Genomic DNA, 12,869 nt, shown 5'->3' with positions numbered 1-12,869 from the left:
GAGGCTTGTTTTGCTGCTTGCACAGCTAAAGAAAATTTAGGTGGCACCAAAACATCTTGCAGCATCTCAACTTCGCGGTCAAGGGACTTGGCAGCAAGTAAAAATCTACCCAACTCTCATCTTTTGACTGACATGACCATCTTTTGATCGATCATTCCCGTGTTTCTCCAGCAGTCTATCTCCAAATACACATATGAGAGGGTCATGTCTTAATTCAAGGGACACCTTGTCAATTACCATTCTCTTAACAATGTTTGAGCATCTTTCTGATGGCTGTCCTTTGTATGGAAGGAGAGCAGAGACAGCAGTTTGAATCTTCTTTTTTCTGGGATTTAACTTCTGACTCGAACATTGTTCTGCGACACCGTTTCTCATGTTTCCATAGTTCATCTTTTATGAAGAACCCATAGCAAATGTTGCATGGCAAATAATCTTCTGCATTTGCATGTTTTAATGGCTGTCTAAAGATTACTATCTCGCCCTCACCCTTCTGCAACACCTCACCCCAACAACTAGTTTTATAAATCTTACCTGGACAATTTGCAGAAGTTTTTTTCATCGTCTAATTCAGCTTTTACGATTCTCTTCTTGTCGTATCTCTCAGCACACCAATTGTGGTGCTACTGCAGTGTCCGAAGTGTTGAGGCATGCATTTAATGCAACATTAGTTGAAGGTGAGACTCAAGCACCAGATGTTAGATATTGTTTTAATTGCCACCCACTTCTAAGCTGCCCTGTCTGTGCCCTTTTAGAGACACAGGCAGTATTGCATGAATTCAGCTTAAGCAGTATTTAATCAGAGCATGATACTTTATTTTATTGCATGGGTTGCACTTGACAAGAGACTCTGTATTGTGTCTTGAGGCAAATAAAGAGGCTGATATTGCTAAGACTATTTGGACTGAATGGAGCTGATGGAGCTGGAGCTCTAGGTTTCTGGTGAACAGTCACCGGCCACATCAACCTGCCTCTCAGGGGCAGCGTGTAAAGCTGCTGATAATGTCGAGGGTGAACTCAATTACTGTATAAGGCCAGACAAGTAAAAGCAGAACACTCTATTTAATAAGAGCACTGGTCACAAAACAAATGGTACACAATGCAGGAGTCTGATTCAGCATGTATCACTCTCTGGTCAATAATCCAGTCCAGGGTCAGAGCCAGCGCCAGCACACACATCCAAGGTATCCACAAGAAGAATGGTCAGCAAGGGAAGTCCATATGTCAATGCACAGAATACAATCAGAATCAGAAGGGTTAGGCAGTAATTACTGGTCACAAGGCAATCCGGGATCAGAGCTGGAATCACAGGTACAGAGTCCAGAGTTCCTAGAGTCCACAGAAGTAGAATGGGAGGCTGAGCATTTAACTATCAAGCTCCTCTCCTATGGAACCAACTCCCAGTCTCAGTTTGGGAGGTGGACACCCTCTCTACCTTTAAGATTAGACTTAAGACTGTCCTTTTTGGTAATTCTTATAGTTAGGGCTGGATCAGGTGACCCTAAGCCTTCCCTTATTTATGCTGCTATAGGCCTAGGCTGCTGGGGGGCCCCATGATGCTCTGAGTTTCTCTCCTCTCCTCCCCTCTCCTCCCCTCTCCTCTCTCTCTATGCATCTATATGCCACCATTACACATCACTAACTTTGTGTCTCCTCTCTCCCATAGTGTGTCCTCTCTCTCTCCCTGTACCTTTCTCCAGGTAGTCCTGGCTCTGGAGCTCTACATCTCTGATGAGCAGTCACTGGCCACATCAACCTGACCAGTGTTTGATTGTTTGTTGGGCCTTGTTGCTTTTCTTTTCTCTCCTCTATCCACTCACCCCAACCGTTTGAGGCAGAAGGCCACCCACCAAGAGCTGAAGGTTTCTTCCGTTAAAGGTTTTTTCCTCCCCACTGTCGCCAAGTGCTTGCTCAAGGGGGTTTTCCTTTATAATAATAGTGATAATAGTAAGGTCCAGACCTTACTTTGTAAAGTGTCCTGAGATTACATTTGTTGTGATTTGGCGCTATACAAATAAAATTTGAATTGACTTGGTTTGGCTCAGCAACCAACTCCAGGAAACAGTCAGGGCTGAAGAAAAAACCATCGGTGGCAGCTTGCCCTCCATGGAGAACATGTACACCTCACGGGTCAAAAGGAGGGCAGAAAAGATTTCTGCAGACACCTCACAGCCTGCCATCTTGCACCTCCAGCTGCCCTTGTGTAACTGTTTTGAAGTCCTGTTAATTTAAGTTTACTTGCCTCTTGTGTGCTCCTTGAACTTCACCTAAAAGAAAACCTGAAGTTAATGCTCCCCTGTGTGTTTACCCTCATCTCCTCAGCCACCTTGCCTGGACATCAATGTTTTCTGTTGACTTCTCCCAGACATCCACCATCTTCTGACTCCTCTGCCATTTCCTCTGCAGCAGGAGGACCAACCGACACCAGCCAGCTCCACAGCAGTCCAAGCCACCACTGCAGCTCCAGCCTCAGCAGTCCAAGCCACCACTGCAGCACCAGCCCAAGTGGTCCAAGCCACCACTGAGGGGGTCGGTGATGATGCCACTCTCCTGCTTCCAGCTCCAGAGCGAGTCAATGATGACGCCGCTCTCCTGCTTCCAACTCCAGAGGGGTTCGCTGCCCTGCTTCCCGCTCCAGAGGGGTTCACCACCCTGCTCGCAGCACCAGAGGGGTTCGCGAATGACAACGCCATGCTTCCTGCTCCGAAGGGGGTCGCTGTCATCTTGGCCCCTGCCTGTGTTCCCTCCACCAGAGCCGCATCATCCCTGCAGCTCAGCACACCATCGGTCCTCCTGTCCGGCACCCCATCTGTCCGGCACCTTGGTCGGCTGCTCCTCCGATGCCTTGTCCATTCCCAAGGTCACTACGCTACGAACTGCCGCTATGCTCTCAAGCCTGGCGTCGAGGTCGTCCTCCCGAACGGCCGCTACGCTCTCAAGCCTGGTGCCGAGGTCATCCTCCTGAACGACCGCTATGCTCTCAAGCCTGGCACTGCAGTTGTCCTCCCGAACTGTCCTTCTTCACCCCCTAGCCTGACAACTAAGTTGTCCTTTTGGGTGTCCCTGCTTTTTTTCTTTTGGACTGCCTTTGCCTTTTTTGGGACTTTAGTTGTTTATAGACTATGTTCACTGTTTTGGGGACCTTTTGTCTTTGTCATTGTTACTGCAGGGGTTGTCTTTTGTTTCTGCCTGTGGCCCGCCTTCTGGTCCCCCTCCTCCTGCCCTGCCCCTTTTTCTGTGGGTTTTTGTTTTGGCTGCCTGGGATCCCACCCTTGGGGGGGTACTGTCAGGTCCGCTCGGCACGGCCTGCCTCTCTTCCTCCTTTCTCTCTCTCGACCTGTGGGATCAGTGCCTCAGCTGTGTCATATTGGGTAATCAGCGACTCGTTGGGTGATGCGCACAGCTGAGGTGCATGCGACTAATCAGTTTCCTTCCTCATTTACACGCCTGGCAGACGCCCCACCATCGCCAGAGCATTAACTAATTACAGTAAATGGACTTCTTATGCCAAGTTATTTTTGACGCTGACAGTCCCTGTGCTGTTGATTATTCTTTGGACACTGGCAGTGTGAGTTTTCGCCACAAGTGAAGTAAGTCTTCAGCGCTGACAGTTTACTGTGTGTTGATATGCTTCGGTAGCACTAGCCATGGGTGCTAGCAGTGAGCGCTACACCTGCCCGATCTTCTGTTCTCCTGTGTCTCTCCTGCCATCTCAACATCCGCCATTCTCCTGTCTACTCACCTGCTCATCCTGGTCTTCTCAGCCATCACTGCCAACCCTGGTTGTGTGTATACATTGACTCTCTTACTTTGTGGGGGCACAGTTTTAAAGTGGTTTGGCTCTTTCTTAAGAGATAGAACTTTTTCTGTCACTATTGATGAGTCTTCTTCTGATACAGTCCAGCTTACTTCTGGCATTCCACAAGGATCGACTTTGGCACCGCTACTTTTTTCCTTATATATCTCACCATTGGCGTCAATTATATCCAGGCATAATGTTCATTTTCATTTCTACGCGGATGACATTCAAATCTATATGCCACTGGTATTATCTGACCCAAAAGCATTTACTCCATTGTATGACTGTATTCGGGATATTAAGAACTGGCTTGCTCAGAATTTTCTCCACAAACGAGAATAAGACGGAATTTATACTTATCAGCCCCGACCAAGCCACAGGTGTATCCAGCTTATGTGCCGCTGCTCCTGCCCCTGCACATACTGACATGGTAAAAAGCCTGGGAGTGATATTTGATATGGGTTTTAAGTTTGATAAGCAGATCAGATCCATTGTTAAGACCGGTTTCTTTTATCTCAGACTCTTAACTAAGGTTAAGCCTTTTTTATCTCGGGTAAACTTAGAAAAGGCGATTCATGCTTTTATCACTTCACGTTTAGATTACTGCAATGCCCTGTACTTTGGTATACCTCAGTTGCTGCTTAGAAAACTTCAGCTGGTCCAAAATGCAGCAACTCGGCTTCTGTCCAACACTCCCAGGCTTGCCCACATTACTCCGGTTCTCCGCACTTTACACTAGCTGCCTGTACATTTTAGGATCGTGTTTAAGCCTCTTATTTGTGTTTTAATGCTTTACACGGCCTTGCCCCACCTTACTTGGCAGATCTTTTATCTGTTTATGTCCCGTGCAGAGCCTTGCGCGCCTCGGAAAACGTATCCCTAGTGGTCCCACGGTCCCGATCCATAAATTGGGGGGACCGTGCATTTGCCGTTTATGGCCCTTGACTGTGGAACTCACTACCGCTAGAGATTCGATCTATGACCGAGCTAATGGTTTTTAAATCCAGATTAAAAACGTATCTTTTTAAACAAGCTTTTGAGCTTTAATTTGTTTTATTTGCCGTTGAACGGCATTGTGCACATGTTTTATATTTTATGATTATTGGGTTATGGTTTAGTAGTGCTCTGTTGGTTTTAGTATTGTTTTTAGTGTATAGTTATCCTTATTTTGTGCAGCACTTTGGGCTCCCCGAGTTGTAAAGTGCTATTGTTTCTTCCATTAAACTTCCATTTTTCCACTAGCACCTGGGTCTGCAAACTTGAGTCCTATCTCAGTTCTCCCTCACCTCCATGGTGAGGGGACTCAACCATAACACAGTGAACTAAAAATCCAGCATTCATTTGTTCCTGTTACTGCTCCATGATCATTTACCTCCAGATGTAAGCCTTAGCCATGATACTCTCAAGTCGGTTGCTGAATTCAAAGAAGGACTCAATCTAGAACACACAAGAAAAAAACACGGGAAAGTAAAATTTAATTATACAGAAATAATTTTTCTTCATTTACATTATTACTAAAAATTGATCATTCGCCTGCCTACCCTGATGAAGCGGTTGAGTCGGTACATGGAGGAAAATTGAAAGTGCAGGCAGAGAAGGTCAAAGGGGAGGATGCTGATTATATCGGTCTGCAAACAGAAATAAAGGTGGTTAGGTTTCACAACAACCTACTGAACCTGTGAGGTTATAGTCAGTGGTAAATTCAAAAGATTTATAGCAATGGGACACACAGTGGTTGAAGAAATAGTAATATTAAGTCAAAGTACCAGTTAAAAGTACAAACTGTTGTATTTAAATTCATAAGTATTATTTGACATTACATTATTGTAAACACAACAATTTACTGTTGTATAAGTTCAATGTCATTTTAACCAAAATAAAACAAACATCACTTGCCAGAAATGAATTTGTTACAATGATTAAATGTTTGAGCAACATGACCAAGCTGACAGCCACCTATCCACCATCCATGGCTACATACTGAAACTTAAACAAGAACTTCAAGGAGACAAAGACATTCAAAGAAAAACTAAAATGAGGAGTGAAGCGATAATTGACAGCACTGAAATACAAGGCTGTGGCTAAGGAAGCGCTCAGAGAACAACCTGGTGATACAAGCTTAACTAAAACCCAGACATGCATAGTGGCCCTTCAGGAGCAAAACACTGAGGCAAAAGACCTGCTCTGGAGAGGTTGTTCAGAAATGACAGTACTCAAATCTAGAAGCACCAAACCAGCAAAGTTGCCAGCTGTTTGTAGATCATTAAAACCTTTAAAAGTGCTGATTCTGTAAACAGGAAACAGAAACGATATGATCAATCTGTGGGTGATATCATATGAGATTGTGCAGTGATCCTTGACATTACCCATCTGCCAAAGTTCATATAAGGACATCTATGTCACTGACCTGCCGCTCACTCCACATTGACACTAATTCTGTGACCAGCTCAGACCTCTCTGAATGAAAACATGTCTGGTCCTGTATTTATTATTGCACTGTGCATTTTACAGTGTAATCTCTCTCTGTTGGTTACTGATGTGAAATATTGAAGCATTTAGGTTGCTATATAGCTAAAGCATTAACATAGTTTGGAAATTGTTACTTTAATAAGACACTGCATTATAAGATAAAAGTATAACCTTCATATGGCTGTAGCGTGTTCACTCATTATTAAATGCACTTCTGCTCCAAGGGAGTTACCAAGGGAAAGAAACTGATTACACAGTGGAATATCAAGTTGTCTGCAACACTCCACTATTTTTCATTAAATGCACTTAAAAGGATAAGTTTTAATAATGTAATCTTCACAGTCTCACGGAATGCTTATTAAATCATTGTGTGTGTGCTTCTCTTATCACAAGAATGTAACTTTGGTTTCGAGGAGGTGTACAAGCTACAGATGTGTATTATGAGAGAGAATGTTGGCTAGTATCAATTGGTTTCATCTGCAGGATGAGACAATGTGTAGGGGAGGGGGAAACTAGCATAAAACACACAGTCTAAGGTAGTTTCACTTCAGATCATCTGCTCTGCTGCTTGCTGTATGATCTCCAGATATATCTGCAATAAAAGGTAATAGTGCACTTTGATATTGGTGTGTGACTGAAATTCTTTCCACTATCTGGACTCGAGAAGAAGTCTGGGACTTCACACTGACTAGTTCAGAAAGGGACATGAAAAATAGAAATGTAATGTGCAATGAAAATTAAACAGCAGTATGTAGCAGTTACTTCACTGTTCAGTTTTTGTTGTAACAGTGTGATTTTGAGACTATAGCTACAGTACTTGTTGTGGGCCGTCATATGAAAAATGATTCTGTAAAGTAGCTTCTTTGTCAGGCACCTTAAATTTTTTATTTATTTATTTATTCTTTCAAACATGTAACAACAGTCAATATGTAACCACATGTAATTCCACACATATCCACAATATATTTTCAATTTGCTTATACCTAGTACATGCTTGAACGGAGTAGGAAGAAGTTAGACTTATCTAGTCCTACCCCCTAACATCATCTTATCATCATTGGTTTGCAAGCAGTATTACTACATGGATACATATTCTACATCCACACAGAATCTTTTTTTGGTTGTGCGTATAGCATAATTTTATAATTTAACAGACCCCTTAGGTTGTATCCCCCTTCCCTTTCATTAAATAGTTTTTGAATTCCACCAGGTAATAAATTATTCCTGGCTTTATACATAAACACAGCAGTCTTGTGTCCCACTAAATCAAAAAAGTTTAACAATTTAGACTGTATGAAAGCTCCATTGGTGTGATCCCTGTATCCCAGCTTATGCACAATTCTTATCGCTCTTTTTTGTAATATATACAATGGTTGAAGTGAGCTTATGTATGTGTTTCCCCAGTTTTCAACGCCATACTCCAAGTATGGTAAAATCAACAAAGAATACAAAATACGTAGTGCTTTTATGTCCAAAATATGTCTAACCCTTGCCAATATCGATATGTTTTTTGCTATTTTATGCTGAATATATTTGATATGAGATTTCCAGGTGAATCTATCATCCACTATGACACCTAGAAATTTAATTTCATATACTACATAAATATGGCTTTTACTGGGTTATCAAAAACACCAGTCTGCCTTTCCCTCTTCTGGTGTGGAGTTCATGCTCACCCTAACCTATCTGGTCTCTGAGAATATTCATCCAGATTTATGTGCTGTCTCACATGCAGACAAGTCTGCTTCCCTGTTTAAGGAGAACCACACTTATCCACCTGTGTGCTTCTCTGTTTCCACTGTTTTTCCTGCCTAACTACTTACTTCACCCTGCTGTCGTCCTCCTGGAAACAGAGTGGACCTCTCACCTTCTTGTCTGTCCCATTCTCCACAGAGGAAGCCCGGTTCTACTTACCTGCCTTCTTACCTGAGACGCCATTTTCTGGGTTCGCTCACCTAAGTCTGCCGGTTGCTCCTACTGGGCCTCCACCACTTTTCTGTCCTAAAAAGAAACCACATATTTGTGAGTACACCGAGCCACACCCTATATGTCATACAAACCGTAAGGAGAGTCCTGAAGTCGAGTGCTCCCTTCCTGTCCAGTCATGGACTTGCTCACCCCAGAGTGGCTTTGCCCTATTTACAATATCCCATAATAAAATTGCTGCTCAAATATAAAAAATGTACATTTGCATTACAGCAAGCATGAGACATATCACTTAATAAAAACTAGACCACTCAGAGTGGAACCTTTGCCAAGGGGTAAGTCTTTTTACCCATGATGCCATAAGTGCCATGAAAACCTACTGCTGGCATCTGGAATGATGCTGATTATCTTTATTAGTTTGAAAGTTATTCAAGAAAAACAATAAACATGACAGACATTCAGTCATTGGTTTAGGGATGAAACAGGGACATCAGTGAGTCGACCGCAGGCAAAGTGGTGAAGATGTCACATTTCTGTAAGTTTGTATTCTGCTTATTCAGCTACTCACACGGCCTCCGTTAGTGGCTGATTGTTGCACTGTGGAGTGACCCTTCATGTCCTGTGCACTCCCTCTGCTCAGCTGTGAGTGTGTCTCTTCTAAACAGAGACTGACACGGAAAAATACAGTGGAGAAGCAAAGTAGGATGGTCTGTATCAACCCATGAGGTTATGCCGGGTGATGATAAAGCATACTACTTGTTAGGTTTCGACAGTGGAACACAGCTATCATGCTCCTGGAACACCGGTGTCCTTGCTGACAGACTACTGTGCTCTGAACGAGATGTAGTTGACTGCTAACAGAGCTAGCTTGGTCAGATAATGAGCACTCACATCTCTGAAAATGTTGGAACAAATTCTAAATTGGCATCACCTGAATAGACTGACCACATATTCTCAGTCTAATTGGTCACTTTGTCACCTGAAAAAAATGTCAGAATGTAAAAAAGTGCCATAATACCAGTCCAACAAATGTTAACAGCTTTGAGCCTGACTCAAAATCTCTGTCATCAGGCTCTTGCCCAGCTGTTGCTGCATAGAGCAGATCTCTGTTTTTGATGAAGGCCCTTTGCCAAAATTTGTTGGTCTTTACATTAAAGTTGCTCCTAACACTACAGGTGTTGCTGGACCTTATGTTTTTCAGTTTGTTTTTACTTGTTTGTGCATCTTGACAGTGGATGAAGTTGTGCCTAAGAATTTTGCTGGAATTGTTGGGAAGTCCCAGGTATTTCACTGCTGTAGGCCTGTTAACACCTGGAAATGTTTTCAAAATGCACATTTGAGATGCCGCAGATCTGCACAGAATCGATCACCACCAACACAGTTTAGCTGCCAGACATCCACCAAACAATATAGTTTATCTCCAGCTTTCTCAGCAGCCAGAAATCCCACTGCAGTTTGTTTCTAAAATAAAAACTTAGATGAAATTCTGAAGTAGGGAAGATTTTCAAAATAAAAGCAGCCATATGGTTATTAAAAAAGCTTGTAAATGAGTACATTTACAGCAAATGAATGTACTTAGTTACTTTCCACCACTGAATGTACATTTTTATTCTCACCTTAAATCGTTGAGATTTCCGATAATGTACCTTTGTTACAGCTCGGTCTTTCTGCAAGGGATGTCAGATTTTGTTAATTACACACAGTTCAGGTGTTTTTTGGATGTACACAGAACACTTAAACCTAGTAATAGCCAACTGTCAGAGATACATATTATACACTGATCATCAACAGTAATGCTTCAGAATGTTTTGTGACTTACAATGATGTCTCCAGCTTTGACAAACTGAAGTCTTGGCTGCCAAACCATGATGTCAGTAACATTCACTATGTCAGAAAGAATATCAAAAAATATCCAGTAGGGGTTTGTGGTTCGACTGTGGAAAGGGAACACCAACCGGGCAGAGCAAAACCAGATGTTGTAGTTGTATGCCACTGCTACCACAGTCAACCAGGTGATGTAGTGACGATCTGGAGACAGAAAGCCACACCAGTTTAGTATTTTTATCTGCCTGTGTGTTGTTTTAATTTCAGCTGTCACATGGACCTCGTCTACCTGTAAAAGGATCTATGGTGCTCCCCAAGATCGTATCCATCTTGTCCTCGATTGGACGGAAGAGGACATCAAAACATGAGCAGATGATGTCTGGGAAGACCTTTGCTTTCTTCCTGGCCTCGTCCTCTCGCCTCTCCTCCTCTTCTTTTTTCTTGGCCTTGAGCCGTTTCTCCTCATCGTTCTTCTTTTTCTCCTCTGCCATCTTAGCTGCCTCTTCTGCCTTCTTCTTATCCAGCTCTTCTTTAGCTGTTCTCTCCTCTTTCTTTCTGACGTAGTCCTCTTTCTTCAGAGTAGGAGCTAAGAGGCAAAGAGAGTGAAGCCTTGTTAAGTGGCCCTCTGCGTTTCGTGACTGTTCTTTGCATTGTATGAATGTACTTACTGACAGGTGGTGTGATTTCTGGAGAAGTGGCATAGGGATCTCTGACTTTCTCTTTGAGCATCTCTGTCCTTTCTCTTAACCTCTTGATCAAACCTCTGAGTATGTCATCTGTGTACTGGGAGTAGACGACCGGCAGAGGAGGACGAGAGGCATCTTTACTGAAAGCATTAAAAGCAAAAAATTGGAGTGAATGTAGGAAAACCATAAAAGGTGCTTAATGGCAGAAAATGCTGGGAAATAATATTTAGTGTCATATTTTACAATTTACACACAAACATGAGTAGTTATTGAGGAATGAATTAAGAACGACCTGATAATTAATGCAGTGTTTGTGAGTAGTTCCTGAATAACTTGGAACTGAGGACTAAACGGTACATAACGATGAATGACTAGAGGACAGAATTGGAGACAGCATCAGCTCCATGGCAGATTAAATGGGGGAAATGTGATCTTACAATGCCAATGAATCTCACAGCATTTGTCCAACAAGTACCACTTAATGCACTGCTGCTTTATTTAAAGAAACAAACATGTACAGTGTTTCACATAGCACAGAATGACACACAGGCAACTGCCACTTCAGTTTGGTTTGAATCCTGTTTAGTTTGAAGCTGCTTTTAAGTTTTGCTTTCTCTAAACCAACCACTGTGAGTCAACACATAACCATAATGAAACTTGTTAAACCAGCTAGTTTTTGTCACTGGCAGCAGCCGTGGTCGTGGTGTTGTGTTTGAGAGAGATGTAGAGTCAGCTGGTTTAGACTTTAGCTCTGGACACGCTCCTCGGATATCTTTGTGTTTTCAGGTTTTCTGCTCTTGTTCCTCCATAGGATTAGTGTGTGTGTGTGTGTGTGTGTGTGTGTGCGCGCGCGTGCATGTGGTAGCAGGCTTCGTTTGGTGCATTTGTTACATTACACTACTAGTTCATTATGTACAGTACAAGCATGACCCCAGGGATCATGAGAAGGTAATATTCATTAATAGACCTGGATAGGTTTGTCTTTATATACTTGTGCGAACAAACCCCTGATGGAACACCTTTCTTGTGTGGACAATTCTTCTTGTGTGGACCTTTTGGGTGGTCCACACAAGGAAAGTGTAAGGATACGCTCCTTTCATCCTAAAGAATGATCTGTCTAAGTTTCAGAAGATGTCCACATACAGAGAAAAGTCAGAAAAATGTGTGCCAGCTTGTGCTATAAAAGTATCATGCTCTGATCAAATACTGCTTAACCTGAATTTATGCAATACTGGCTGTGTCTCTAAAAGGGCAGAGACAGGGCAGCTTAGAAGTGGGTGGCAATCAAAACAATATCTAACATCTGGTGCTTGAGTCTCACCTTCGACTAATGTTGCATTAAATGCATGCCTCAACACTGCGGACACTGCAGTAGCGCCACAATTGGTGTGCTGATACGACGAGAAGAGAATCATAAAAGCTGAATTAGACGATGAAAAAAACTTCTGCAAATTGTCCAGGTAAGATTTATAAAACTAGTTAGTTGTTTTGGTTTGAAACTAAATTCTGGTTTAGTCTCTGGCTCATTCTCCAGCGTTAGTATTTGTGAAGCTATTAAGCTAATGTTTGCTTTGAGTTATTTCTTTAAATCAAGGCTCACAACTTAAAGCTATTCAAATTGTCTTTGAAGATATGCCAACTTTATGTAGGAAAATAAAGCTGATGTATGCTTTATTTGTAACGGTTTTTCCGTAACATTGTCAATATGTTTCAAATTTACTCTGAATTTTACAAATGATGAACAGAAAAAAAAGGCACAGGAGGAATTGGTATGTATATATTTATGCTTTTTATTTTGTTGTGGGCTACAGTAATGCAGCCCAACTGCAAAACTTTATAGGCTCATTATTTGAATAACTACTATTCTAATCTGCTTGTTCTTTCAGGAGGGCTGTGCCACAGATGACTCTCTGTCAGAATCCATTCCTGACCTGGAAAGTGAATATATCCCATCATCTGAAGAAGACCCCTGCAACACAAACAGCAATAATGGGAATCCTGATGACAGCAGCAACAATGAGGATGAGAGTAGGACAGTGGTTACAGTGAAAACCTGCCACAAGGGTCAAAAAAGAAAGTGGGACAAGCGTCATTATTGTGTATACTGCAAAAAAACCACAAAGTACAATGGCATGGCATTTGAGGTGGAAACACAGCAGTGAAACAGA

The 12,869-nt window shown here is 42.4% G+C and overlaps 1 protein-coding gene across 1 annotated transcript in view; it reads right to left on the bottom strand.

The window, feature by feature from the left end:
* Positions 1-12,869, bottom strand: part of cngb3.1 (cyclic nucleotide gated channel subunit beta 3, tandem duplicate 1) — a 45,244-nt gene that overhangs the window by 21,923 nt on the left and 10,452 nt on the right. The window contains exons 3-8 of the mRNA XM_020625025.1: positions 10,684-10,841; positions 10,305-10,601; positions 10,011-10,219; positions 9,808-9,858; positions 5,338-5,424; positions 5,169-5,233 (exon numbers count right to left, since the gene is read on the bottom strand). Coding sequence (XP_020480681.1) covers positions 5,169-5,233; positions 5,338-5,424; positions 9,808-9,858; positions 10,011-10,219; positions 10,305-10,601; positions 10,684-10,841 — 867 coding nt within the window. The remainder of the gene's footprint in view (positions 1-5,168; positions 5,234-5,337; positions 5,425-9,807; positions 9,859-10,010; positions 10,220-10,304; positions 10,602-10,683; positions 10,842-12,869) is intronic.

The sequence above is a fragment of the Monopterus albus genome, unplaced genomic scaffold, assembly GCF_001952655.1.
Source record: "Monopterus albus unplaced genomic scaffold, M_albus_1.0 scaffold343.1, whole genome shotgun sequence".
Taxonomy (NCBI): Eukaryota; Metazoa; Chordata; class Actinopteri; order Synbranchiformes; family Synbranchidae; genus Monopterus; species Monopterus albus.
The sequence above is the reverse complement of the archived record's forward strand: the minus strand, read 5'-3'. Positions and strand labels throughout refer to the sequence as shown.